The sequence below is a fragment of the Hibiscus syriacus genome, unplaced genomic scaffold, assembly GCF_006381635.1.
Source record: "Hibiscus syriacus cultivar Baekdansim isolate YM2019G1 unplaced genomic scaffold, ASM638163v2 tig00112285_pilon, whole genome shotgun sequence".
Classification (NCBI taxonomy): domain Eukaryota; kingdom Viridiplantae; phylum Streptophyta; class Magnoliopsida; order Malvales; family Malvaceae; genus Hibiscus; species Hibiscus syriacus.
Genome location: NW_024063293.1, coordinates 4453178 through 4479305, shown reverse-complemented (window position 1 = coordinate 4479305; position 26128 = coordinate 4453178). Strand labels below are relative to the sequence as shown.

Genomic DNA, 26128 nt, shown 5'->3' with positions numbered 1-26128 from the left:
AGGAAGAAAACTTGCACGGCCGAGAGAGAGAGTAGGGGAAAAAGGAGATAAAAAAATTCGAACAGAAGAAAAAATATTTCGAATATTTGGAAAGCAGAGAAATATTCCATGCAGAGCTGAAGACGCCGAGAAATTCAACCCCCATTAAGCCTAAGGACGTCGATACTTCCAAAGGTGGTTGCATGCCATTAAGCCTAAAGACGCTGGGATTTCCAAAGGGTGGTTGCATGGGAAAAATTGTCTTGAAGATGTCGAGAGATCCAATGAATTCAGGGTTCACTTTAGCTTTCACCCCATTTGGGGGAAAAAAATAAGCAAATGACATTATTTTGGGAAATAATATTCCTCATATGCATTATTCCGACCATTTTGACGGATAATCTTACATGTAGTGTTTGGTATCACTTGAAAAATCATCCATCATTAGAATTTTAAAATATAAAAAATATCAAGGTATGATATTAGAAATTGATTTAAAATATGAAAAATTTACGACTCGTCAAAACGATTTCAATGATAAAAAATGTTGTTTCTTCTAGAAGTCTCAGATTCGAGCAATTATGTCTACGTGATTTGTGTATGTTGTTAATAGTAAAAGAATTATGAACAAATACTACTTTGTAATTATCTTAGAAGAGCTTTTTTGACTCAAAATAAAACATTGAGAGTCAAAATTCTCTAAAAATAATAAATACCGAAATAACCATTTTGATAAAAATTGATGGACTAATTTTGACATTATGTCTATAGATAATTAGTATGTGATCGTTAGACAGTTGAACTATAATATATCGATATTTTACAAAACTACAATATATCGATATTTTACATAAGATATTGATACTTAAAATTTTCAAATCTTGAATTATTTCCAACACCTCAAAAATGAGTATCAGCACCAATTCAGTATTGATATCGTATCTCATGATATCGATACTACAAATTTTAAATCTTTACAATTCCATCTTAAACTCACATCTTTGTTAATTGATGTTAAAATTGATGTCATTTTTTAATTTATATTTTTTAAAAAGAAAATGTTTAATCAAGAAATTGCATATTTTTAATGGCCCACAAACTTTTAAAATATTACAAGCAACTCCTATACAATTATTTTTGCATAAAATATGTTTTTCACCCATATCGTAGTAGGTACAAAAATATTTAATGTATTTAATAATTTATGTTTTCTTATCTTATTTCCTCCACTTTCATTCAATTTATTTCTTATGTCCAAGTAGATGCATGGTATATTATTAATTAATTCCAAGTGCACTTAAATATGATTTTGCAGCTGTCCAAAAACTCAAATTTTTTTATAGAATTTTAAACAAAATATTTTCTCTTTGATTTTTGAACTCAAATCTCTATTTAATATATAAAAATTATTTGAATTAATTATAAAATATAAAAATATTAATACAAGAAGTTTTTGCAGCAATAGATCTGCCATCGCTATTCAAATAAACTAACCTTTTGTATCCTACCATTCGCCAATGGCTATAAGCTTCGACGACAGCAATTCGCTGTACAATTTCGTCGTCCGTGACGGAAAAGGGTTCAAAGGGATGGTGGATTCCGGCTTATCGATGGTACCGGTGGCTTACACGCAACCACCGATTGATATCTCGAGATTAGATGGACCCGAACATGACGAAATCCCCATTGAAATCGTTAGAGCTGCCGAGACTCGGTTTCTTCCAAGTTATCAGCCATGGCGTTCCCATTGAGCTGCTGGAATCGCTTGAAGACACTGCACATAAGTTCTTCGACCTGCCGAGGGAACGGAAGGCCGTCTATTGATCGGAAGTTAGTCCGACAAGGTTGGTGAAGTATGGGACGAGCTTCGTGCCTGAGAAAGAGAAAGCTTTGGAATGGAAAGATTGCATCAGTTTGCACTACGTTAATGATGCCGAAGCACTTCAGAATTGGCCTACTGAAATCAGGTGAGACATAGCATGTTTTATATCCAATAAACTCGAATAGTATTTAATTCGATTTTGATCCGATTAAATTTTAAATTAGTAAAAATAATTATTTGTTTAATTAAATTCGGTAAGTCAAAATAATCCAAATCAATAAGATTTGGTTCAGGTCTATTTGATCATCTTTGATATTCAATTCGTATTTTGAGAAACTATAATATAACTCGTTAACAATTATTATTTTTAAATCGAATCAAATGAAATCATTATTATTTTATCTCTAGAGATGTGGCACTCGAGTACTTGTAGTTTTGATGAGAAATCTCGGGATGAAACCGGAAGATCCAAAGATTAATGCACTCATCGATGCGAATATGATTAGAATGAACTTTTATCCGACATGCCCTAATTCGAATCTTACTGTAGGAATAGGTCGTCATTCTGCTGTGGGAACTCTTACAGTTTCATTACAAGATGAAATTGGTGGTTTGTATGTAAGAATCGAAGAAGAAACGAGTTCTGGAAAGAAAGGAGAATGGGTAGAGACCCTTCCTGCCCCTGGTGCCATGGTCATCAATGTTGGCGATATGTTACAGGTATCATCTCTTTAGAGTACGTAATTGCATGAGCTAATTGAGTTGAAACCTAGGCTTAGTTTCAGATCCCTTTAGTATAAATGAAGTTTCGAAAAAGATAATAAATTTTATATCTCGAACTAACTGAAGATCACCTCTCAAGGGTAATTATATGAATTGATTGAAATTAAGCTTCATATCCTAACAAACACAAACTCTAAACGTAATAGCCTTTCCCTAATATTGTATTTTATTTGTAGGTATTAGTATAAGCAATGGAAGGTATAAAAGTGCAGAACATAAAGTCCGTACTACCAATGACCCGACCCAAAAGATTGCACCATTACCTCAATTGGTGGAAAAAGATGGAATTGCTCGTTATAGAGAGCTTTTGTTCGTTGATTACATGAATTTTTTTTTTCTAGGAAAACCTCACGGCGGAAAGAAATTGGTTGATTTCGCAAGAATTACAGATTCTTAATCACTATTTGAAAAATCAAAACTCCATTTTTTATATTACCAATAGATTAACAGATGCTCTGAGATCCTAGTTCTGTATGTATGTTAAATGTAAAGTTATATGGACAGCATTAATTATCTATAATATATAAAGAGTACGAGTTTAAAGGAAATTTTGAATAGAAAAGAATGTATTTTTTTTATTAAGCTAAAGGTGGTTATAAAGTAGTATCTGTTCTAAGTACTTTTAATCATTTGATAATGATAATTCAATTACCTTGCAGCCGCTGGTGCTCGAACCCATGAATGACAACTTTTTTTTTTTTGAATGTGAAAGAGGATAAAGTTCATTACAAGAGAATATTAAGTGCGCATAAAAGCTGGACCATGGAGGTCTCGAGAGAGATAACAATAAGATCCTGGGGAGCGCTCGAATAAATACGAAGGAGTCCGTCATTATTCATAGAAGATTTGGCAAGGGAATCGGTAGCAGCGTTTGCTTCACGACGGATGAGAAGGAAATCCAGCATGAATGGCTTCGATATTAGAAGAGTGATAGAGCGAACAAGAGCAATTGGACTAGAATCAGATGATGGAGAGGATATCAGTTTGACATTGAAGCCGTTCAATTCCATTGGACCACGCCAAATGAAGGCCTTCAAAGATTCCAACAGATTTATTGAACCCAACGATCCAAACACCAGCATTATTGAGAATCAAACCACCTACAGACCCACGGGAGGAAGAGCTATGAACTGCATCATCAGTACTGAGTGTACACCAGTCAGCAGGAGCAGGCCTCCGTCGAACCGTTTCAGGGCAAGAAAACACCATGGAATTCAATGGGGGAGCTGCAGCAGAGATAAAATCGGTGAAGATGAGCTCAGAAACAATTTTTGCTAAGGCGAAACAATTGATCGTTGTGAAGGACAACATCGGTGAAGATGAGGCTGTTCCGACGCTTCCAAACCTGCCATATGAAGATATGAAGATGAAATGAGAAAAATGATTCATTTAACTACTTAGGTAAGTTGGTATAGTAAAATGCGACATTAAACCTCTTAAATAAAATAAAAATTTTAATTTTAATATTGTGAATGTATCGAACTAAGTAAGAAAGAACATCTATAATAGATCTACGTATCGAATAATAGATGACTTATTTTTATTAATTTGAGCTTTATATTGAATGCAACACGTTGACAATAAATAACATTTTATTTACAATAAATACATTATTATTTACAATAAATAAAATTCATACCAAAAGCCATTAGATAATATCATACATTTTTCTCAATTAAAAAACAATATCAATTACTATAAGTTTGATTCGATTAAAAAGGTTTAAATAAAATTTCAATTATAAAATAGAATTTGTTAGCTTATTCAATTCAAATATTTTTATTCGACTCAATCATATATTTATTCATAATTAAAATATCTGACCATGAATAAGAAATTGAGCAATTTTAATGCCCAAGAGTTCAATCGGGCACATTTATCAAGTAAAAACTTGATTATCTTTTATAAAATTTTGAGGGCTTGTATACCCTTTTTGCTAAATTCTTATTGCAATTATAGGAAGAGTAAATACTACTACCAAACTAATAGTATCATTGACGGAGGGACTTAACTGATCACAATTTAATTTTTCATCCTTAAAACTTACTATATCATAAGTTCAAGGTGGCTTACGTAATTTTCCCTTTCTCTCAAAAACCCCGTCACAGAATTTAAAATGCCCAAGAGCAAGCCGATGATTCCATTTTCTGGGGGGAAAATGGAGCGCAAAGATAATCAATCTCCTCAAGGTACTCAATTTCTCGCTTTGGTTTGATTTTTTAAAAGTTTTATTTACTACTATTAAGCAAATTTGTTTTATTTTTATTTAATTATAGGTGAAATTGCTGGGATTTTGGTTGAATTCTTAGAGGTAGCTATCACTTCAGTTGTTTCCCTCAAAGGAATTTATCCTCCCGGTATATTGTAATTCGTTTCTTTTATTTCTTTGTAGAATTTATAGGTTTTCATATGAATTTCACTCTTCACCAAATTCCACTGATAAACTTGTGTGAAGATTATATTTAAAAAATTGGGAATTCTGTAGTTGAAAATTACAGTGAATGGGTTATTAGATAATTAGTAAAAGAACGAAAGTTGGTGCAATTGGGACTGTTAGCATTTATCAAGATTTTGATCTTTATGTTATTATGAATTTTGCTCTCCATGCTCAAAGTTGCTCTTTTGAGTTTTTTTTATCTTTATCAAATCCATTGGTGAATAATAGAATAAAGTTATCATTTACTTCATTTAATACTTATGTTACTCCGATTTGAGTGTGAGTGTCGAATAGCTCCATAAACATGGATGTTTTTAATGCAATTTTTTCTATGAATTTGGAGGATCTTTCGATGTAATACTTTGTTGTTATTATTAAGTTAATTTTATGTACTTTATCCATTACTTGTATTGTAGGTTTTGAAATTTACACTTGGAGAAACTGTATAGCATTATAATGGTTAAATTTAAAACTAGCTATGATGGTGTTACCTTATTGAAAATACACATATTTGGTGTCTAGGTTTATTTTTACATTAATTTCATGTCTGTAACTCGTGTTGGATGCACTTTTTAAGGTGCTTTCGAGAGGAGGAAGTATATGAATGTTGTCGTACAGAGGGCACGACATCCTCAGCTAAGAGAATACATCCATTCCGCTGTTTCAGGACTTCTTCCTTTTGTCCAAAAGGTTGGTTTCATTCATTAGATGTTTGAGTAGTGTTTGTTAATGCCTAGGGATGTTTGCAATGTTTTTGCATTGATATGATCTATTTAGAGTTTCCTCGAGTGCAACGCGCTGTGTGTTCTATGCTGTATATTACATTCTAGTGTTGCAATGATGATGTTCTTTGCAGTGTCCCTCATGTTGATTAAATGAAGAGAGATCTACTACTTTAACAGGGATGATTGATTAGGTCTTATTATCTTTCTGAGGGCCAAAACAAACCCGAAATATTGCAGTTATCTGTTCCAAACAAACATTAATAAAGAGATGTGAGAGTAGATTAATAAATCATTGATTCAAAAGACAGCATCACCTATTATGAATAAAACCGCAACTCGTTCAACTAAATGCTAAAGATGCATGAACATGTAATTTTGCTGTTGAAAATCTGCAAATATGTTTTGTAGGAAGGAAAACTCCATTTTATCATATCATTTTTGAATTAGTATGGTGAAGTTTCTCTATGAAATTTCTTTATAGCCATGTTCCTTCAAAGCTTCATTTTTCTTGAAGTATCCATGTCAAATGTTTATATGTATCTGACACGCGCACCTAATTCCAGTTAACATAAGTTTATAGCTATAGAATTAATGACTAGCATGAATCTTTATTATTTAGATAGAATTTATTGATATGGATATAATTTTCTCCAATTTCTGGTTTACATCATCAGAGGTAGTTTATTTGTTGCTGTCATCGATCATATTGAATTCTCTGTGCAGTCCTGGAAATGCTTTCTGATGAATATTGTTTTTACATTAATACGGGAAACTTGAAATGCTCATCTTTGTAATCTAGGGTTTGGTGGAGAGAGTTGCTGTTATTTTTTACAACACGGACAACATTCCCATCGAGAGGTTTGTTTTCAAACTAACAGTTAATCAATCTTTCGGCTCACATGTGGAAGAAAGCGATCTAAAATTCTCTCTTCGATCATTCTTGATCAAACTTTCGATTTCCCAACCCCTCACAACAGTTCTTCCCCGCGGTAAGTTTAACTAAGCATAGCATATCGAAGTTTAACGAAGCATAGCATATTGAAGTTTAACTTGCTTATTTGGTTTATGCGATAATTTATAGTTTCCTGTTATCCGGTAGGGGCTATCTGTGTTGCTATTTTACAGATTGCAGGTGGGAGATCACGGCTTACTTCCGCTCACTCCCTCAGGCTAGTGCAAGCAAGGATGCGGAGATTTGGATCCCAACTGACACCAAACAGTGGCAACAACCTCCGTTAATAACACCGATCAAATCGATGAACAGTGAACCTCTGGGTTTGCAGTTATACTTGGAACACCCTAGCCCATCAGAACTGTTGTGTGGGTAATTTGGAATGAATCTGAGACATTATGCTTCTCTATTTGTGCCTGGTGTTGGAGACAATTTAATTTGAACATAATCAATCTCATCAAATATGGATTGAGAAGCTGACCCCAAACTTTTGGAATGGAAAAGCAAAAAATTATGGCATATAAGAATGGAAATTGGGTCGCCAACATGTTATATTTAAGAGGTTACGGCTGTAAATACAGTGTTTGATGAATATTCATCAACTGATTTACATGTGTATTTGATTATTTTATTTCGACTCTTCATTTGAGATAAACATTTACTCTTGCAAGTCACCTGAGCATTAAGATTAGTCAAGTTGCTTAAGCTCGATTCAGCAATGAAGGAAATGCTTTTTTTTCGAACGAAATTGAGTAACTAGCATAAATATGTCACTTGCATCCCAAGTCCAGTATGAGAGAAAGGGAACAGAACTATTAGAACTCAAACCCCAAATCGAGACTAAGTCATAAATAAGAACACTAAAGTTATCAAAATCAAATGATTCTGCTATTTCTCCGTTTCTTCTCCGAAAAATTCAAACATGGAGAAAACTACATATAATATTAAGGGAGGCGGGGAGTAAACTATTTACAGACGGCGTACTCATTCGGTTTCCAAGGGGCTGGGATTTGGCAAAAAGCTACAAACCACAAAGTCAAGATCTTGCAAACCGATCAGGATCAACATAATTGAGGATAATGACATACGAAATTACAACAGAGATTCCTGCAGGCACGAAAACATATCAGAAGTCATAAGGACACAGTGAAAGGGGAGAGAAATTAATACGACTTTGTTCTCAAGAATATGACTTTCAAAGATTCTCCATATACATGAAAAACATAGAAAAATACGACCAATACATATATGTATCCGGCACTCAAATCCAATTCCAAGCAACATAGGTAGAATAGGGGTTATACTGTGAGACAACATTCGAAGAACCAAACATCTGATTGGTAATCTCTGTGTCAATAGGGGTATGACATTAAAGAGAATCTCAACTCAAAGAAATGTTGAGGCACCAATGTCATGAACGAAAAGTGCATTTTATAATGACAAATTATGATTGAAGCACATTGAATCAATGGACAATGAATTAGGGGGAGTGGGGGTGGAAATCCCAGAATAATAGCACTGAACAATGCCAACTACTTCGATGAACATCCAATGCTCATAAGTATAATGTCGTGATAATGCAATGATGTCAATGCAAAACCAATTTACACTAATCAGTAAGTTCAATAAAAACGAGGGATAAATGCAGCAAACTTCTCATGGTGTTAATGTTGAGTGCACTTTGATGAATGCTTGTGTAAGAGTAATGAAACATAACCGAGACATACAATTACAGTTTGCCAACTGTTGACTGGCCTGTCCCGATTCCGTTAGGCTTAATTCCATATCATGAGTTGCTGTCCAACCAGGTTCATAAGTTTCGAGAAAACCAATCTTTGCCTTATTTGGTAGATCGTGGGGATGAACAAATGGCACCCCATGAGGCCATCCGATTTCCATTCTGATATTGGCACAAGGGCTATCAAGTCCATGAATGTGATTCTCACACTCTTTTAGGCTACAAAACCGTAGTTTGATTCCCTTCTTATCCGCAATCTCCTGAACCCTGTCCTTAAGCACTCTTTGTGCCTCGAGCCGTAATCTCTTGGAAGGAGGCAGAGGTTTGCATCTTGTATTGTTCTTCCGTCTTCGCATCAAAGGCTTCATAGATCCTGTACCAGCATTTCATTGATCCAAGGACCTGTTGTTAAAAGCTTCTCACTAAGGCTATTTCGACAAAAGAATAACACGGATAAGAAAACATCAAGATAGCTTCACAAACCAAATAGACAAAGATATCATTTGGGTGAAACCGTTAAAAACCCCATCACTCATCTTTTGACTTTTAAGTAAAAATATGAATTCAACAGTCTAGAATATACCTATTACCTAGTAGACAAATTTAAAAAATAAGAAGTTTAAGCATTTCAATCCACGCTTAAGGATATCTATAGCGATAAACTATCGATATAATAATCGGCTAGCCTAGTTGGGGAGGGTAAAAGGATCACAAGGACACTTGATCATTAAAATCTGATCAGGAGAGAAAACGAGCAGAATCATTTTGGTTGGCAACACATTAATCTATGCTGTGGACTATTCATTTTTCCGGCAGTACGTGTCCAATGCATATTCAGATATGGGTATGGAGAATTGACCCTCCAAGAACCCTCCACATGCACAGGTAAACTTAGAAAAAACTGAACAAATGCATATAGGACACAACATTGTATCTGACGCTGACACACCCAAGCCCATGCAAAATATACCTTAATACTTCACGGGGAGTGAACTAAAATTTCGGTGAGAATTGACTGCATATAACTATGAAAAAAATGCTGAACGTATTAGGAAATACTGCTTACCGTCTTGGGCTGTGGGGAAACTGAAACTCTGGAAAGCGTTTCGATTAAAGAGCTTATCTGTCGGATGAGATCTCTGCATGAAGTCATCCACAGGTATAGGAAGCTGGAACTGCGCTTCAACCCCATGACCAGCGGCTCTCATCTCTGAACAACTGAGACTTGTCATAGATTTTGGCATGAGTTTGAAAACCAATGAGCATCTTCCGTATATGTTACCCGGCATATTATTAATCTCAGTCCGATGGATTCCAGGATTTACGTAACCTGCAGTTGCTTGGTAAAGTGCAAGTCCAGGATACACAATAGCTTCTTGGAGACCGAGGTCCCCATCTACGAGAATCCACTGACCGTGAAAATCTCGTACATGAAAACCTGCCTTATCAGGCTTAACAATGGATATTAAGCTTTTATCAACCTGGTGCTCATGGTCGGGAAACATGATCAATTGACTATCATCCTGTGTTGTTAAATTGTGTTGTGCCCCCGGAAAAGAAGGCCTTCCATGACAGCACACAGATAATACTGAAGAAGATATTTCATGGCTTCTTAAGGGTACATTATCGAGTATTTCTGTAAAAGGAGAGCTACGCAAGTTCAAGTAATAGCTGATTGCATCCAGTAAATCTCGAGCTGCCTTACCAAGCAAGCAAAATATGTCAGGCAAACCACCTGGGGGAAACTCCATTCCATTGCTGGGCTCTGCAGGAGTTAGGCCAGGCCGGTAATCGTATGTTTCTAGCCATAGTTGGGGATCGGCATAGTAACCAGATGTTTTACACCACTCACGAGAATCATTTGTATGAATCAACTCCGAGGATGGGTATGCTGCCTTTTGTTGGAAGTAAAGGTGGGCAGAATCTAAACCGGATCTCAAAAGAGCTCCATCACTTGCTGGAAACTGAATGATGGCAGCCGAATATTGAGCAAGAGACTGTGATAAAGTTGACACTGATAGCTTGTAAGAGTTTGAAGGAAGGCCTTCAGAAGGTACAAGATCAGTAAGCTTCACACGACCCAGAGATGGCAGGTCATTGCCTTCCATTAAAATCTTTCAGCTCACCAGTTACGCTAGTTTCAAAAAATAGTAATGACCTATCGACAATAAAAATCGAAAGCAGCATAAGTCAAAGGCCTTAAGACATTAACCATCATCCGTCAAACAGGAAATAGAACGTGAATAAGACAATTTTAACCACCATAAAACCAAACATTTTAAGACTGGGGAGAAAGATACAGCTCCGCAAACAATTAGAAGCACCAAAAGTTATTCCAGACAGTTCAGCAATGGCAACAAAAATCAACTACAAGCATTTCTTAGACTGCATACCCCATTACGTCGGAAACTAAACATTGTGGATTCAAAGTCCTAAAAAGGATGAAAATTGGCTGTAGAAACATTTTCCGAAGTGAACACGCACAAAGATTCAATAAACCACATATAACAAGTTCCAACGCTGGTTGAAACTAGGTTACTGAATCCATTTGCTTCCTACAAGTAGGCTGAAGAAACAAAAACAGTCAAGGTATCTAAAAGATGAATATAGAGCATGAAAATGCTTTTACTCATTTCGAAATTTCATAGTGAATAATCAATGGAAACTATATTGACATAGATTTCAGCCATTGCAGCTACAATAATCCAAGTTAATTTTTATACCAATTTGCAGGGAAAATTTCATAATTAATTTTAGACCAGTGCAAAAATTTCACTTCTCATACATCTAAAATTCTAACCGATTCTGGATTTTAAAATAATAATAATAATAATAATAATAATAATAAAATAACCCTTCTATCACATGCAATCCTACGTTACATTTACAATGAAAGAACGGCAAAAAAATGAACTTGCATTGGAATTAAAACATTTACAATTAAAAGAAAAACAAAAATAAAACCCAATTCATAAAACCAAACAAAAATTAAAAGAAATAAATATGCATCCAAGATCAAGCCACGAAAATTACACTTCCCAGTTTAGGGGAAAATAAAGTTCTTGCCTTTGATTGATCGAAGCGAGGTAGTTAATTGAAAGCTTAAATAGCTAAAACTGTAACCGTCCCGCAACAAAAGAGGGTTAGGGAAGATTGAATTTTCTCCGGAAAACAGCAGCAAATTACAGATTCTTTTGTTCGTCAATTGAAGATGTTCATCATTGGCCTTCCTTTGTTAGCTTTTAAGAGATTGATTATATATTAATTATAAATTTAATTCATTTACTAATTTTCGAGGTTAAAATACACAAATGATATCTTATAGAATATTGTCAAACTATTAAAAATTATAAAATAATCATCTAACTATAAGGTATTATTTTGTTAAGTCTTTCAATTATTAAAAATTATAAAATAATCATCTAACCATTCATATGTTCCAAACTCGTTATTTTTCATTAAAAAATTAATGATCATCTAAGCCAAATGTCAACATGATAACTAGAATATAATAGTTGTTTAAGATTCTAAAATCGGATTTTAAAATTAAAAATACATTAAAATTAAAAATAACTAAATTGGAATACAAAATTTTAATAAAAAATATTAAAATGCTACAAATACATTATCCTCCGGTAAAAAAATTATTAAAAAACTGAAAATTATAAATAATTTAGATACTATAATTTATACTTTTGAAAAAGAATAATTATAAATAACATTTCAATAATTATGGTTATAATCAATCAGTATACTTTCAAAATTATATACACTTCGTTTCTTCGAGTCCTTTCTGTACATCTCGAACAAATTCGATATGTATAATCTCTATAAATGTTCAAAATTTTTCATTGTTTGAATTAAGCAAATATTAACCATATAAATCCGACGATTGAATTAATCAAATATTACGAAAATGTAAACCACTAACCATTGCACAAGTTGATATCAAAATCTTGCGACGACAATTCAAACAAAAGATGGACATCAAGAGTAAGTAAAAGCAGCGCAACTATTTACACAAATCTCATCATGAATGTGGAGGCTAAAGTCAGCCAAAAACACATTAATTCGATTAAAATCGAAGCCCGTTGCCGATTGGTTCATCTTATTTTACATAACGGCAACTTCTCCAATGTTGGACAAATCCAATTAAAACCAAGCAACCTGCCAAATGGTGTTTTATGAACTTCAGTTCCCTACACTGAAATAAAAAAACATCTAAATCACTAGTTCATCTTAAAGTATCCATATCCGATACATGTCATCATGTTTCGAATACAGATGATATCGAAAGCATCTTATCATACCATATTATCTATGGTCCTCAGTACCAATGCCTCATTCGCAAGACAGCAAAAGGAATATGGCCTTGAGGATTTGGGTTGAAGCTTTACTAGAGAGAAGAAACATGCTATGTTTACCCAAACTAGAAGAGTGTTGGAATCCGAAATGTGTCCGACATTAGCGTCGTTAGAAAAGAGAAATCGAAGACAACGGGTCCACATGATTTATTAACTGATACCAGGTCCTATATATATATTGAGGTTACAACGAGGCTATAAGGGTGCACCTCAAGAAGAGTATTGCACTGAACCTTATATTGAACACTAGGATAACAAATAGCCAACGTTGTGAATATGCCTAGAACAAGATTATACCAGTGATGATAAATTATCCCAAGAGATAACTTGGGATCTAGTGAATGTTGCGATTTAGCAATCCTTGAAATAACAGAAACAGATCTTTGTTATCCGTCCCAAAAATCTCTTCCGCTTTCCTCAAAGTTTCCTGAAAAAGCAAGAAAAAGCTCAGTAAGCACAAAAATGGTATATGGTAAGCTGGTCTAGGCTCTCTGATAAACAAAACTCTTTACCGCTCGGGTTTGCTTTTGAGCATTCAGCTCTTTGATGTTAGCCAAAAAGGCACTGAACTGTTCGTAGGAAAGGCGGCTCCTGTAATTCCAATACTTCAGATCAGTTTGTGGAGAGTCAATAACTCTTTCAAGATCATAATTCAATATATATTTGCAGTCTACCGTAAGTATAACAAATGAACAGAGAAAGAAAACAAAAGAATTTACCTGGCTTGACGAAAGAATTCCTTTCCATCAATTCGAGGAGTCCTTCCTAAGTATATTTTAAAATGAAAGAAAAACTGGGTCAGATGAAAAGAGGGTGATGAAGAAAAACAAAATGTGCTGATCTATCAGAATAACAATAGTAAAACCTGGCAGTGAACGCCCACGAGGAGGAGAGCTAGCTGCAGATGACTGCTGGCTTGAAGGGTACCACGAGGAGAATGAAGTCCGCCCATCAGATTGAGACTTTGTAGGAGAGGTTGCACTAGAGGTTCTCTGGGGAGATCCGGCAGCAGAATAGCCCCTAGGGGACCCATTTGTGGATATAATTTTAGGAGTTCCGGTAGGAGTAAGCCGTGGTGTGATATATGGAGTTATTGAAAATCTTTGTCCAGCATATCTTGAAGCTGTTGGGAAAGAATCAACTTAAAATCCATATCAAGGCGAGCTTTCTTATGTTTTGGAGGATTTTCCAAAATACTAATTCCATTCTTTACCATTTCAGGAAGAAAAAGAGTACAAATTGAGAAGAAAATTGATATTTCTATCCTCCTTTAATAACATCTATGCATATTGTTATTTTCCTTTATAACATCTATATCTGTATAAACTTACGAAAGTATTAAGAGACATTTTCATTTTAGCTGTCAATGTTAGAAATTTTAAAGTAGACCAAAAGCTTTTAATCCAAGAGTTTTCATTTTCTTTTTGAAAGTTAACAAGTCAAAAAAATATTCATTAAAACATGTGCCAATATATTTGTTTTATTTTACCTCCAATTTTATAAAAGGATGTTAGTACATTTCCATCATGAAATGCTGATCCTTTAAGCTCCAACAAGACATAAGCATAAAAGTACTCGAAACAGAACATAAAAATGAGAAAGAAATTTATCCATTTACCTTCATCAGTTGTGCTGCTTCCCAAGTCCATCGAACCATTGGAGGAACGAAGTGACATGTAGCTCTTCACCCCATCATCTGTGGCAAGAGAAAATAAAGGGGAATGTGGAATAGGCTACTGTTGACTTTCGGAAGTGAGAAATTACAAATGAATGAGGAGGAAAATACAGAAGAAAAAAGAACAATAAGTGAATCTTTATGTACCGTTGTTATCCGGATAGGCTTTAGGGACTGACTGGTCACAGGTCCCAATATCAACTGTTTCAGCCTGCTGGTAAAAAAGAATGGAATAATAGGTTAAAAGAAATCAGGTTCTTCAAGTATCTGAACAACAGAAACTGAACAGTGAAAATATAAGTGCAGATAAAGCATAGCTAAATTTCCATTTCAAACAACAGAAATGGACTTGAATCACAAAAAGCAACAAAAAGAACGAGTAAATACATAAATCTTACAGAGGAATTATCATCATTCAGGGATTGCATCAGTTGCCGCTTGAAAGTCTCCAACTGTCAAATATTAGAACATTCCATTATTTATTCTTCATATTTCAAATTAGAATACATATGAATGTAAATGATTATGTACCAGAAAATCTCAAAAGCAGAGGTCAATGCTATTAAAACACTAACTTTAGCTGCTTTATCAGCAAACTATATTGTTAGAAGCAATTAAGAAAACCAAACAAAGTTAACAGTGGTTTCTCATTCAGAGGTACTTCGTTGACCATAACTCCATTTGTGAAGCTCAAAGTTGTTAATGCTATTAAACACTATGAACCTTGATAAAGTCATCCACACACCAAATTTTCACAATAAGTAGTATTGTACCATGTAACTCATCTCTATAAAATAAATAAAACTATACTTACTTGAATAGGTGAATTGAGTTTAAAAAAACATTTAGAATTTCAGTCTCACCTTAGTTAAGTCACGGCTAAGTTTCTTTGTAGTCATTGCCAATGAATCACGCTCATTTGAAAGCTTCATCTGTAATTAAATACATATATCAAAATCATGAACACTAAAACCCTAAAATTTTATATAAATGTCCACAAAAGTAGTCAGCAACCATAGAAATTCAGAAACAAAATAGTAAAAATTCCTCGAGCAGAATTTCTACTAAGCAGTGTTGTTTGTTCCGAAGAGATAACAGTAGAATTAGTAATAAAGGAAGAAGAAAAAAAAGCACAAAAAATAGTAAGCTAGTCGATTTTATAAAAACGCATTTCAATTTCCGTCAAAAACAACCAAAACTGCCAGAATAAATTCATGAAAATAAAACACAAGAGAAGAAGCAGACATTTTCGTCAATAACCATCTTTAATCGAGAATCGGCATCGTGATTCGCTTGCTGCAACCTTGATACTTTCTCTTCCAATTCGCAAATAATACGGTCTTTCTCGTAAACCTTTGCCCTCATCCTCCCAATCTCCGATTCCATATTAGACACTCTAGATGCGATTGCCATAGACGTTATCTTACGCGCCAGATCCAACTGCTCGTAAGGATCCGTCGGTATCACCGCCAGAATCTCTTCCGGCAGATTAAACTCCATGCCGCCGCCGCCGCCTTGAGTCATCGTAGATGGTATCTCTCCTTCCGTCGCTATCGTTTGTTGGGAAAAGGAAAAGATTACAAATGGGAAAGAAAACAATAATAGTAATAAATAAAATAATTATTTTGCTGGTTGGTGGGTTTTGGACTTAATTTGCGGGGCATTTGTCTGAAATTTTTTAAAATTTTGGAGGGTTTTCCCTCCAAACTAACAAAATATTTTAAATTATTAAAATAAGGTTTAATTTTGTCGCTTGATTGAATTGGATTATTATTTTTTAAAATCATTTAACTTTTTTCGAATTAATAAATTTATATAATCTATTGATTAATTAATTCAGACTAAGTTTTGCAAAGACCTATTATAAGGATGATCCTCCCAATTCAATTTACTCCATTCACAATCATCAGGATTCGAACCACTAACATTGCTTAAATAAATTCATTTAACTTTAAATTAGATAAATTAAATTTAAGTTTGATTATAAATTATTCACTGTTTTTATATTTATATCTATATGTATTCTATATTAAGAGTTTTATTGAATTTGTATCACTGATTAATCAAGTCTCATTTAGTTAAAAAAATATAAAAGTATTTTTATTTTAAATAATAATAAATATGATTATAACATTTTTTTAGAATTTTTATACTTTTATATATCTCTAAAACAATAAACAATTAAAATCATGTTTATTTATTTATCAAATTTCTAATAAAATTTCTTTCACTCGTACTTTTAAATGTATATCATAACAATTAAATACAATTTTAATCGTGTTTACAAAAAGCATTTTTAAACCAAACAAAAAATCGAACCGTAAAATAAAAAATCAAAATTAAATTAAATAGAATAGTTCGATTCAAATCAACTTTGATTTTCTCAATTCCATTTCTTAACCTTAATTCATATCGTATTTATGTTATTTTTCAATATCATAACAACAAAAATAGAAAAATCTATCAAGTTAAAATGAATTTAAGCCCTAAAAAAGAGTTTAATGAAATTAGTTGCTACCATTAATACTTCTTATGGGTCAAATCTGAATTTGAGAGTGTAACTGTAATTTTAGACCAATCACTATTTGGATTAATGCAACCCCACATATAGGTATACCTGAAAAATAAAATCAGCATCTTATGACATTAATTAAGGTATGCATTATTAGTTAATTATTTATTAATTTACTATTTCAAGGGAAAAATCTTAATATATTACTCATAAAAAACTTATAAAAATATATAAAATTCATAAGTGGACGGATTCCCTCTTAATATACATAGATACTAAAATCTTCTTTCGATCTCCTTCGGCCATGTCGGACATCGAAACCTAGTTTCCGCCGACGAAACCCTAATCCAAATGCCACATCACGGATGTACCCACGACCTGCATCCGATGCGTGAAATCCGACCCCCGGAGCGAGTCAGTCGATAAAGTAGGTATTGCCGCCATCGTCATATCTTGTCTAAACAAAAGTGTCGGGGTCCAATCGGCCAACATAACGGACTTAGCTAAGTACGAGTTCGTAAAGGACGTGAAACAGATGCTACGTACTAAACTGCGCGAACGTGTTTTCCGAAGCGCAAATCCATCTAATCAAGGTGACGGATCGGTTTAAGAACAAAGATTACGACGGAACGAACAGTCTCGTAAACAAGGCGCTCCAACAAGATGTGCGATGCAGGAGAATTTTGGAGTATTGTAAGCTTACGTACGCTGCCATGCTCTATGATATGAGGGTTTATGAAGAACTTTCCAATGCAGCAATGAGGATAGTTGATAGGTTTTAGCAGCTTTGTCAATGTAATCATGTTATTGTGAGGGTTAAAATGAAAAATAAAATAAAATAAGAAAAAACTTTAACATTTGTCTCACATAATCTTTTATTTTTTTTATCTTTCCCCTCCCAATTACCTTATCGGAATTGAGTGATAGTTTGAAAGGCTAATCAAAAGATTTTATTTTCTTAGGTCTAATCGGATGTTTTAAATTTTTTGAGGGATTTAATGAGAACTATTTAAAAGATCGAGGGTCTAATTATATCTTTTAAAAATTATGGGAGATTTAATGATTGTTGACAATTTCAAGAAGGTTAATTAAAAATATTTAAAAAAATTAAGATATCATGAGAACTTCTATCAAATTTTGGGGTATCTAGTTAAAATTTATTTAAAACTTGAGGGGTATAATTCAATTTTTTTAAATTTGAGTTTAAGTCGGGTTGAGTCGGTTTTTTAGAGTATAACTCTAGGTCGGATCTAGCTTTTTTTAGAATGAAAAATATTTAATCCGAAAAAATAATGTAATTGTATCTTACATACACACAAAAATACTCCTCTCTCTCTATTTTTTTACATTAAATTTTTATTTTATCGAATAAAATTAAAAATTATATATATGTTTATATCAGGTCGAGTTAGATCAAATGCAAGTTTTATCTCTAAACGCGAGTCAACTTTTAGACTAAGTAAAATCATCTTAAACCTAAATCATATTATATTTTAGATTAAAAATATACTTTTACCGGATTAAGTTGAGTTAACTAAAAATTCGACCCAATCTATGTACATCCTAATCGTAGCTATTATCTGTAAAGGTGGCCATTGGTCATACTCAGGTTGTTGAGATCTGTGAGTAACACATGAAGTAAAGAACAAAACAATACGAAATCCAATTATACATCTTTATCTTTATTCATAATTCATGTATTTGTTTCTAATTTTTATAAATTATTATGTCACAATTATATTTAAAACACTTTTATAAATATAGAATGTTAAAATTATTAAATTATTAATATATATATATATATATATATATATATATATATATATATATATATATATATCGTCTTTATATTATTTTTTAATGTTGTGTATCTTGAGAAATAGGAATATGAAAAATTAAACGTAGGTAAAAATGAAATTAATTGCAAAAATCAATGATTCTTATTATGGAATCTTATCATTTGATGCAACCCCACATATTATCATTTAATGACACTAATTAAGGTAATATTTGAAATTTTCTGTTTCATTTTTATTATAAAATGTTATGAGAAATAAAATTGAAATTAGAATATATATATATATATATATATATGAAAAAAATAGATGAAATAAAATCTTAGAACCAAACAGAATTTGTAACTTGTTATCCTCTTATCTAGAGGGCAAAGTTTTATCTCCATGGAAAAGATGATTCATTCGGATTCGTATGAAAGCTCAACTCCATTGAATTGTCATAATCATATTGTATATTTGAAAAAGGTTGACCTCCTTATTCTCTCATGGTACAATCTTCTTCCCGCTGAGCCCCATTTCTACTCGGTCCATAGAGACAAAATATAGGACTGATGCCAACAGTTAATCACAGAAGAAAGAACTTGTCGACACTCGTTTTTTTTCGTCACATTCAATATTAACGTTATTATTATTATATTTATTATTAATTAATATTATTATTTTATTAACAGATCCAGGTTACAAATAAGCCCAATCGGGCCACCAAACTGACTCGAGTCCACAGAGTAAGCCCAACCAGGAAGTAAGCTGGCCCAGTATTGAAGCCCAACAATTTAAGGCCCGATGTCAACCCTAATTTGTAGAGGCCCAAACCCACTAGGGTTTCCAGAACCCTTCAGCTGCCGCACTCTCCACCAGTAGGCTATCACCGCCGTTTGGTCCACTCCCAGGCCACTGCAGCTACTGCAACTGAAGACCCTGCAAATTTTCAGAGACCATCAGCAAACAATACCGAGGCATACACAAGCATTTGGATTTCAGTGCACTCACGGGATTTTCAAAAGGCAGAAAAACAAATAACAAATAATGTAAATCTGGTTCTATATAAACCCGAATGTAACTTGTAATAAGGGGGAACCCTTTCAGATTTTCCAGAACAGAAACAAAAGCAATAACATCCTACTTTCAAGAGGTATTTTATTTATTTATTTCTATTTATTATTTATTTATTTTCGAAGCAAAATAATAATGAAAAAAAAAACTAAAACAACACTTTGCATGTATAAAAAGGAAAGTAGATCGAGAGTCTAAGAGAGAAAGAAACTTACCATATTCGGGGAGGAATTCACGGTGGCCTGAGGAGTGAAAAACCGAAGGGTCGGAGCTCGGTTTGGAGTTTGTTTTGTGGGTTTTTAGGGTGTTTTAGCCTAAGTCAGGTATATAGGGAGTTAGATCGGGGTGAGAGGGACGTTTCATGAGAGTTTGGGAAAATTTAGGGGTTCCAGCAACCGTGTGTGGCGACCGGTATGGCAGCCGGACGGTGGCCTACGTTCGTTCCGGGCGACCGGCAGTAGACCGGCCGGCTAATGGCGAGGGAGAAAGGAGATTTCTCTCACCTTTTTTTTTCTTCTGAAATTGGTTACAAATGAGAGAAAAAATAGGTGCTATATATAGATAAACTTAAGGGTAAAACTACAACATAAATCCCTATATCTTTAAGCGTTTTTACAAAACAGTCACCTATAGGTACTGTTTTAGAAATTTAGCCATTTTTACGTTTATCTTAATGTATTCTGGTAATATCACTATTTATTCCTCCTAAGTTTATGCTTGTTTTGTATTTTAGTCCCTAAAGGTACTGCTTATGTAATTTTTCTTTTTTTAATGCCAGATATTTATTTTTTAGGAATATGCTTTGAATTAGTCCCTATATTTTTGCATGTTTACAATTTTATTTTCTACTTTTGCTTTGACTTCCTAATTATTTTAATTATAATGGGTAAACTAATTTACTTTCCATATATTTGTTTGATTATAATATGCAAAATATTACTTGTGTTGTCATTGGTAAATATGGGTATGAATGCACGGTTTTACATTAATGTTTTCATATTTGGTATGTATTTTATATGTAAACATTATATGTGTTTTGTATATATGGTCTAAAACGTGTATTAAGGTTGAAAGGCATGTAATTTTGTTACCTATTATGTACTATATTTAATGTGTGTAAGTTATATGTGTTAAGTTCCTTAAATATATAAATTTTAAATATTTAAATTTTTGTATGAACAATCTCATAAATATATTGGTTCGTAAATATGACAATTTTTAGTATATATATTTAGCTTTCCTTTTCAAATTATGTATATTCATTAAATTTGATAAGTATCTTTATTTGTAAATACTCTCTTAAAACATGCATGTTGTATTGTTAATTTCTAAATAACTGTTATTAATATTAAATATATTATTTTGAAAATAAATTAAAATTGCTTACTGTTTCCTCCCTGTTTGATTTTTTTATTAATATATACTTTGCTTATATTTCTACGTACCTATTATACGTGAATGTCCATTTATGTGTCTATTATACTTTTGCATGTGTATATTTCAAGCCTCAAATATGTTTTCATTTATTTTAATTTGACCATAGAGTTTTAATTTATTTTAATTTATTTTAATTTAGTCCTCATATTTTGTTATTTTTATTTTAGCACTTAATATTGAAAATGTTTATTTTAGTCCTTTGTATGTTTGGTTTTATTTTAATTATGGCATGCTAGTTTGACTATTTATGATTTAAGTCCTATTTTATGTTTTTTTATTTTTGCATGTTGGTTACATTTAGTTCATTTTAGTCCTAGTTAATTTCGCATGATATATTCATAAGCATCACTTAACTCGAATCGAAATAAATTGACTAAGGGTAATATTCGAGCATTTTAATATTGTCGTAAAGTGACTGTCTTAACGTATAAGAAAGTTACTTTCGATAATCTTAAAATGAAAGTCTATCCCACTAAGTGACGCCAATTAAAGCAGATTCATTTTTAAAATTTGGGGATTGAGGAAAATATTGTATTCTTTTAATTTAATTCATTGAGAAAAAGACAGTTAGATCGAATATATGGTCTCGTCTCGAGATATTTAATTAATTGAATATCCTTATTCTCATAAATATTGGTAAAATAAATAATTAATTAATTGCTTGATCGACTATTTATTTATTTTATTTTTACTTTTGCATGTGTTTTCAAAGGGTTTTCAAAAAATAATGTTCGATCAAAAATAATTAAATATTATTATTTTATCTCTAAAATTATTTTGGGTGTTATTATTTTGAAATTTAGAATGGAATTTTAATATTTTTTATTTCGATTGGAGTAAGAATGGATTGCCTCAAGGTATAATAGGTCGGTTCTTATCGATAGGAAATAATTAAATATTATTATCTTTCATCCAAAATTTTGAAAAATGTTATTTTAGGGGATCTTAAATTAAATTAGACTCGAACTTGTACATTTTATTGCAAAGACAATTAATTAATCGACTAGGTACCGATTTAGGGCTTTGTGGGGGTGCTAATCCTTCCTTACACGTAGCCGACTCCCGAACTCAAATTTTGGTAACGTAAACCCCCAAGTTTGTCTTTTTAATTAAAATTAATATTTTATTAAAATGGCAAATATATTTTTGGGTGTCCAATCACACCCTAATAAAGATTGGTGGTGACTCCCCAAACCACGTTTTATCACTAACCGATCGATCCAAAAGATCATTTTCGAAGTGGGACCACCCCTTTTCTCCCCCTAGAAAAAGATCGTTTCGACAGCTTGGCGACTCCGCTGGGGACAGATTTTTAGAGAGTCAGGTAATTAGTCGATTAATGAATTGTCTTTACAAATAAAATTACAAGTTCGTTCTAATTTAGTTTTTGATCCCTTGTTTGGTTTTAAATAAGTTTTGTTTTTGCATTTTGACTCGTAATTTGCTTAACCACTAAATAGTTGTACTGATATGTTTGCTAATGTTTTCAGATTAAATAATTGTTCAGGGTCTTGAATTTTCTGTTCACTGGTGTTTGCTTTGTTTCGCTTTTCCTCACACACTGCACAACTGCATTTGCATAACATGAGCTAAAACCCCGCTCCATCCTATTTAAATAGGAGTAAGTAGCTACTCCCTCGTGTGGTTTTCACCTCCGTGCAGGATAGTGAAACGCTCCTTGGGCTCACGCCTTACGATCCTCGTGAGGTTTTCACCTCCGCAATGACATAAGGAAGTGTGTCCCCTCGAATTGAACTCGATCCAAAAGCCTGTGATGGGCTAGGATTAAGGGTTCGGTAGCCCAAGGGGACACCGACAAAGGACAATTCGAGGACCCTTTACTTTAGAACCAAACTCAACATGTAGTAAACGTAGAACCTAGATACAGCTTGTAGACAAGGAAAAGCTTGAACCAAACCATATGATCATGTGAGGAGAGTACACAAGGAAAAGCTTGTAGACACTAATTTTTCAATTTACTTTTATTATTATTTATTATTATTATTATAAATATTATTATTGTTATTATTATTATTAAATAAAATAAATATTACAAATTACAATTAGACCCAAAAGGTCCAGATACAAATCTCTGAGCCCATTTACACCATGAGGCCCAAAACCGGAACCTAGTTCAAGCCCAAATATGGAGGCCCAGTTATGGCCCAATATTGGAACCCTAAACCAAATTAGGGTTTGTGCCTCATTCCAGCAGCCGCCTTGCTTCTCAGCCGTTGGATCTAACTTAGATCCAACGGTCCAGATGTTTCCAACAGGAAACCCTAGGGTGATGATACCCTAGGGACACGTCCCAATCGCCGTCGCTGCTTCCAGAAGACTCCACCGCCACACCAACGTTCCAGTTTCAGCCACGCCCCGTTGAAGACTCCAGAAGTGCCTCGTCAATGTCCCATGTCGAAGCCCTATGGTGAGTCACCACCATAGTCCGGTGACTCACCAAAGGTCACCCCTTTGTGACCGGTCCGAGACGAACCTCATGGTGGCTATAAAAGCCTCTGGTTCCCTGGAAAAAAAAAGAGAGAGAGAAAAAAGGAGAAAGCACGAACAGCAAGCAACGGAGACCAGAAACCAAATAGAGAGGAAGAAACCTAGGAAAACAGAAAGCTACCAACGATCCCAATCAACAACAACAAACCAGTAAAAAAAATAAAAGAGAAGAGAAGAGAGGAACTTACTCTATCATCGGAGAGCCCTAAACGTCGCAGGAAAATCAAAACGCCGAAGGTGAAAATCGTAGATTTACGATATATTATGGGGTTTTAGGTTAAAATAACCTTAGATCGGACCTTAGGACGTTTAGATCTACGCTTTAGGGGTATTTTTGTAAATTTCGGCCACCGTTTATGGTGGCCGGCGGCGGTGATCGGCACCGGAGTACGGTGGCCTATGGCTGCCAGTTTCCTTTCGGCGAGGGAACCTAGAGAGAAGCCAGAGAAATGCTTCTCTCTGTTTTAGAGAGAAACTGAGAAAGAGAGAAATAAGAAAGCTTGGCCCTTCGGGCCAGGCGTTTAGGGTATTTATACCCCTTCCCAAACGACGTCGTTTTGGGGAGGGGTATCTGTGGAAATTCATAAAGGTTAAACCCTTTCCGCAGCCATCTTAATTTGTAATCCTTACATTTTAGTCACTGAACCCAATTTTAGATCTTTATAATTCGGTTTTTTAATTTTAATTTTATTTATTTTAATCATTTATATTAAATAATATATTTAGGGTAAATATCATATTTAGTCCTTTAATTTTAATAATTAATATTTTAATCCCGAGTACATATTTTTAATTTATTTTAATCTGATATTTGAATTTTATATAATTTTATTTTAGTCACCAAATTAATAAATAAGGAGAATAGCATGTTTAATCCCTGTAATTTTAAATAATTAATCACGAATTAGGTATTTAATTCTATTAAGTTCTAATTTAGTCACTAATTTCAATTTCTATTTATTTTTTTACAAGTTTTATATATATAGTTTTAATTTTATTATTTATATGTTTACTCTTAATTATTATTACTATTATTATTATTATTATTTAGTCATAAATATATGTATTTATCTAATAAATAATATTTATTTTATTTATTAAAAACTGATTTAATTATTTTTAACCTATTTTAATCATGTTTTAATATTTATTTATTTTTCAATATTAAGAAAGGGCAGTCTTAAAACAACTGGATGTCCATTTTCTGATTATAAATAAATATTTTATTTTTTAAATCATATATTAATTATTTTAATTATATTTTTTTATATCGAAGAAAAGAGCTGTCTTAAGGCACCTAGAAGTCATTTTCTGATATTTCTAAATAAATAAATATTTTATTTATATTTTATATATAAATATATTTTTTTATATAATTATAACTTTGAAATAATAGGATTATAAATTAAATATATTTTTGAATTTTTAAATTTCCAATAATAAGAGACAATTTATAATTAATAAGTACCAATTCTGGGCGTTGTGGGGGTGCTAATCTTTCCCCAAACATAATCGACCACGAACCCCTTTTTATTATTAAAAAGAACGAATCTTTGGTTAAAAAGCAGATCAGTTTATCTTTTAACGGATGTTTTCTTAAAAACTTTTTTAAAAGATAATTTTTAGGTATTCGACCTACCTGACCCAAAAGGCCGATGGCGACTCCCAAATTATTTTCAAAACCATTTATTCACATCACTTTTCCTGTCAAGTAAAAAATTCGTGCCCGGACGAAAACCGGTTACGACAAAGCTTATTTGATTATTCTTTAGTGAAATTTTAAACAAATGTATGTGAACTAGAAATCATGTGGTTAGGTTTAATTTCTTGGATAAACATGCGAACTAGACGTCATGAGGTTAGGATGTTCTATAAACAAAGTATGTGGGTAGAAATCATGACTGGGTAGGATCTATTAAAACGTGATTGGGTAGCTAACATATGGGGTAGGTTTTATTGATAAATTGAATTATGTTTAATCAATTTATTTATGATTACTGACCGATTTTCTTTCCTTTTGTTTACTTTGTCTTCATCTTGCATTGCACTATTCATCTCATTGGTATTGATCCATGACTCATGTCTATATAGAAGACTAGTATTATGGAACGAATGATTCAAAAAGAGGTAGAGGACAATGCAGACGTCTTGAGATGGTCCGAGCAGTCCCATCTAACAAATGGAGACAGTCTATCACCAGGGTACATGTCAGAGCTGAGAGGGTATACTCACATCAACGTTTATCTGAATGATCTGAATGAGCTGAAAAAGATTTGGGGAAGATGGGAAGCTTTCGATAAGCAGTTGTTTTATCAACTCTATGGTGACATTTCATACCTCATTGATG

The 26128-nt window shown here is 33.1% G+C and overlaps 3 protein-coding genes and 1 pseudogene across 7 annotated transcripts; 2 read left to right on the top strand and 2 right to left on the bottom strand.

Annotated features, from left to right (window-relative positions):
- Nucleotides 1-1463: 1463 nt before the first annotated feature.
- On the top strand, nt 1464-2994 carry LOC120177245 (annotated as a pseudogene).
- A 1656-nt stretch (nt 2995-4650) lies between these two features.
- LOC120177148 (DNA polymerase zeta processivity subunit-like) lies at nt 4651-7209 on the top strand. The gene is made up of 5 exons (XM_039183373.1): nt 4651-4773; nt 4861-4941; nt 5599-5711; nt 6546-6735; nt 6872-7209. Exons 1-5 carry the CDS (start codon nt 4701-4703, stop codon nt 7072-7074), a joined length of 660 nt encoding a protein of 219 aa, XP_039039304.1. The 5' UTR covers nt 4651-4700; the 3' UTR covers nt 7075-7209.
- A 418-nt stretch (nt 7210-7627) lies between these two features.
- On the bottom strand, nt 7628-11649 carry LOC120177240. The gene is made up of 4 exons (XM_039183461.1): nt 11503-11649; nt 9503-10594; nt 8426-8809; nt 7628-7805 (listed from the first exon to the last, which is right to left on the bottom strand). Coding segments are annotated over exons 2-4 (1428 nt in total). The 5' UTR covers nt 10545-10594; nt 11503-11649; the 3' UTR covers nt 7628-7803.
- Nucleotides 11650-12550: 901 nt separating this feature from the next.
- Nucleotides 12551-16064, bottom strand: LOC120177179 (uncharacterized protein At4g15545-like). 5 transcript variants are annotated; one of them, XM_039183400.1, is made up of 10 exons: nt 15721-16064; nt 15339-15407; nt 14874-14927; nt 14623-14689; nt 14419-14496; nt 13666-13923; nt 13520-13565; nt 13313-13391; nt 13098-13227; nt 12551-12603 (listed from the first exon to the last, which is right to left on the bottom strand). In XM_039183400.1, the coding sequence occupies exons 1-9, from the start codon at nt 15997-15999 to the stop codon at nt 13135-13137; spliced, it is 1023 nt and encodes a 340-aa protein (XP_039039331.1). In that variant the 5' UTR covers nt 16000-16064; the 3' UTR covers nt 12551-12603; nt 13098-13134. The 5 variants fall into 5 exon arrangements, with proteins under 5 accessions (XP_039039331.1, XP_039039333.1, XP_039039334.1 ...); XM_039183402.1 differs by having other exon boundaries at nt 14419-14497; nt 14627-14689; XM_039183403.1 differs by having other exon boundaries at nt 14623-14686.
- Nucleotides 16065-26128: the final 10064 nt, after the last annotated feature.

Bases quoted from the DNA above. Each gene is read 5' to 3' on its own strand.
- LOC120177240 (XM_039183461.1), bottom strand. From the start codon at position 10,544: ATGGAAGGCAATGACCTGCCATCTCTGGGTCGTGTGAAGCTTACTGAT. The intron at 8,810-9,502 runs GTAAGCAGTATT...ATGCTGGTACAG, and splicing joins TTTCCCCACAGCCCAAGACG to GATCTATGAAGCCTTTGATG.
- LOC120177179 (XM_039183400.1), bottom strand. From the start codon at position 15,999: ATGACTCAAGGCGGCGGCGGCGGCATGGAGTTTAATCTGCCGGAAGAG. The intron at 14,690-14,873 runs GTAAGATTTATG...CTTTTTTACCAG, and splicing joins TGAATGATGATAATTCCTCT to CAGGCTGAAACAGTTGATAT. The intron at 13,924-14,418 runs GTAAATGGATAA...CTTTCCCAACAG, and splicing joins AAGCAGCACAACTGATGAAG to CTTCAAGATATGCTGGACAA.
- LOC120177148 (XM_039183373.1), top strand. From the start codon at position 4,701: ATGCCCAAGAGCAAGCCGATGATTCCATTTTCTGGGGGGAAAATGGAG. The intron at 4,774-4,860 runs GTACTCAATTTC...ATTTAATTATAG, and splicing joins AGATAATCAATCTCCTCAAG to GTGAAATTGCTGGGATTTTG. The intron at 6,736-6,871 runs GTAAGTTTAACT...GCTATTTTACAG, and splicing joins CACAACAGTTCTTCCCCGCG to ATTGCAGGTGGGAGATCACG.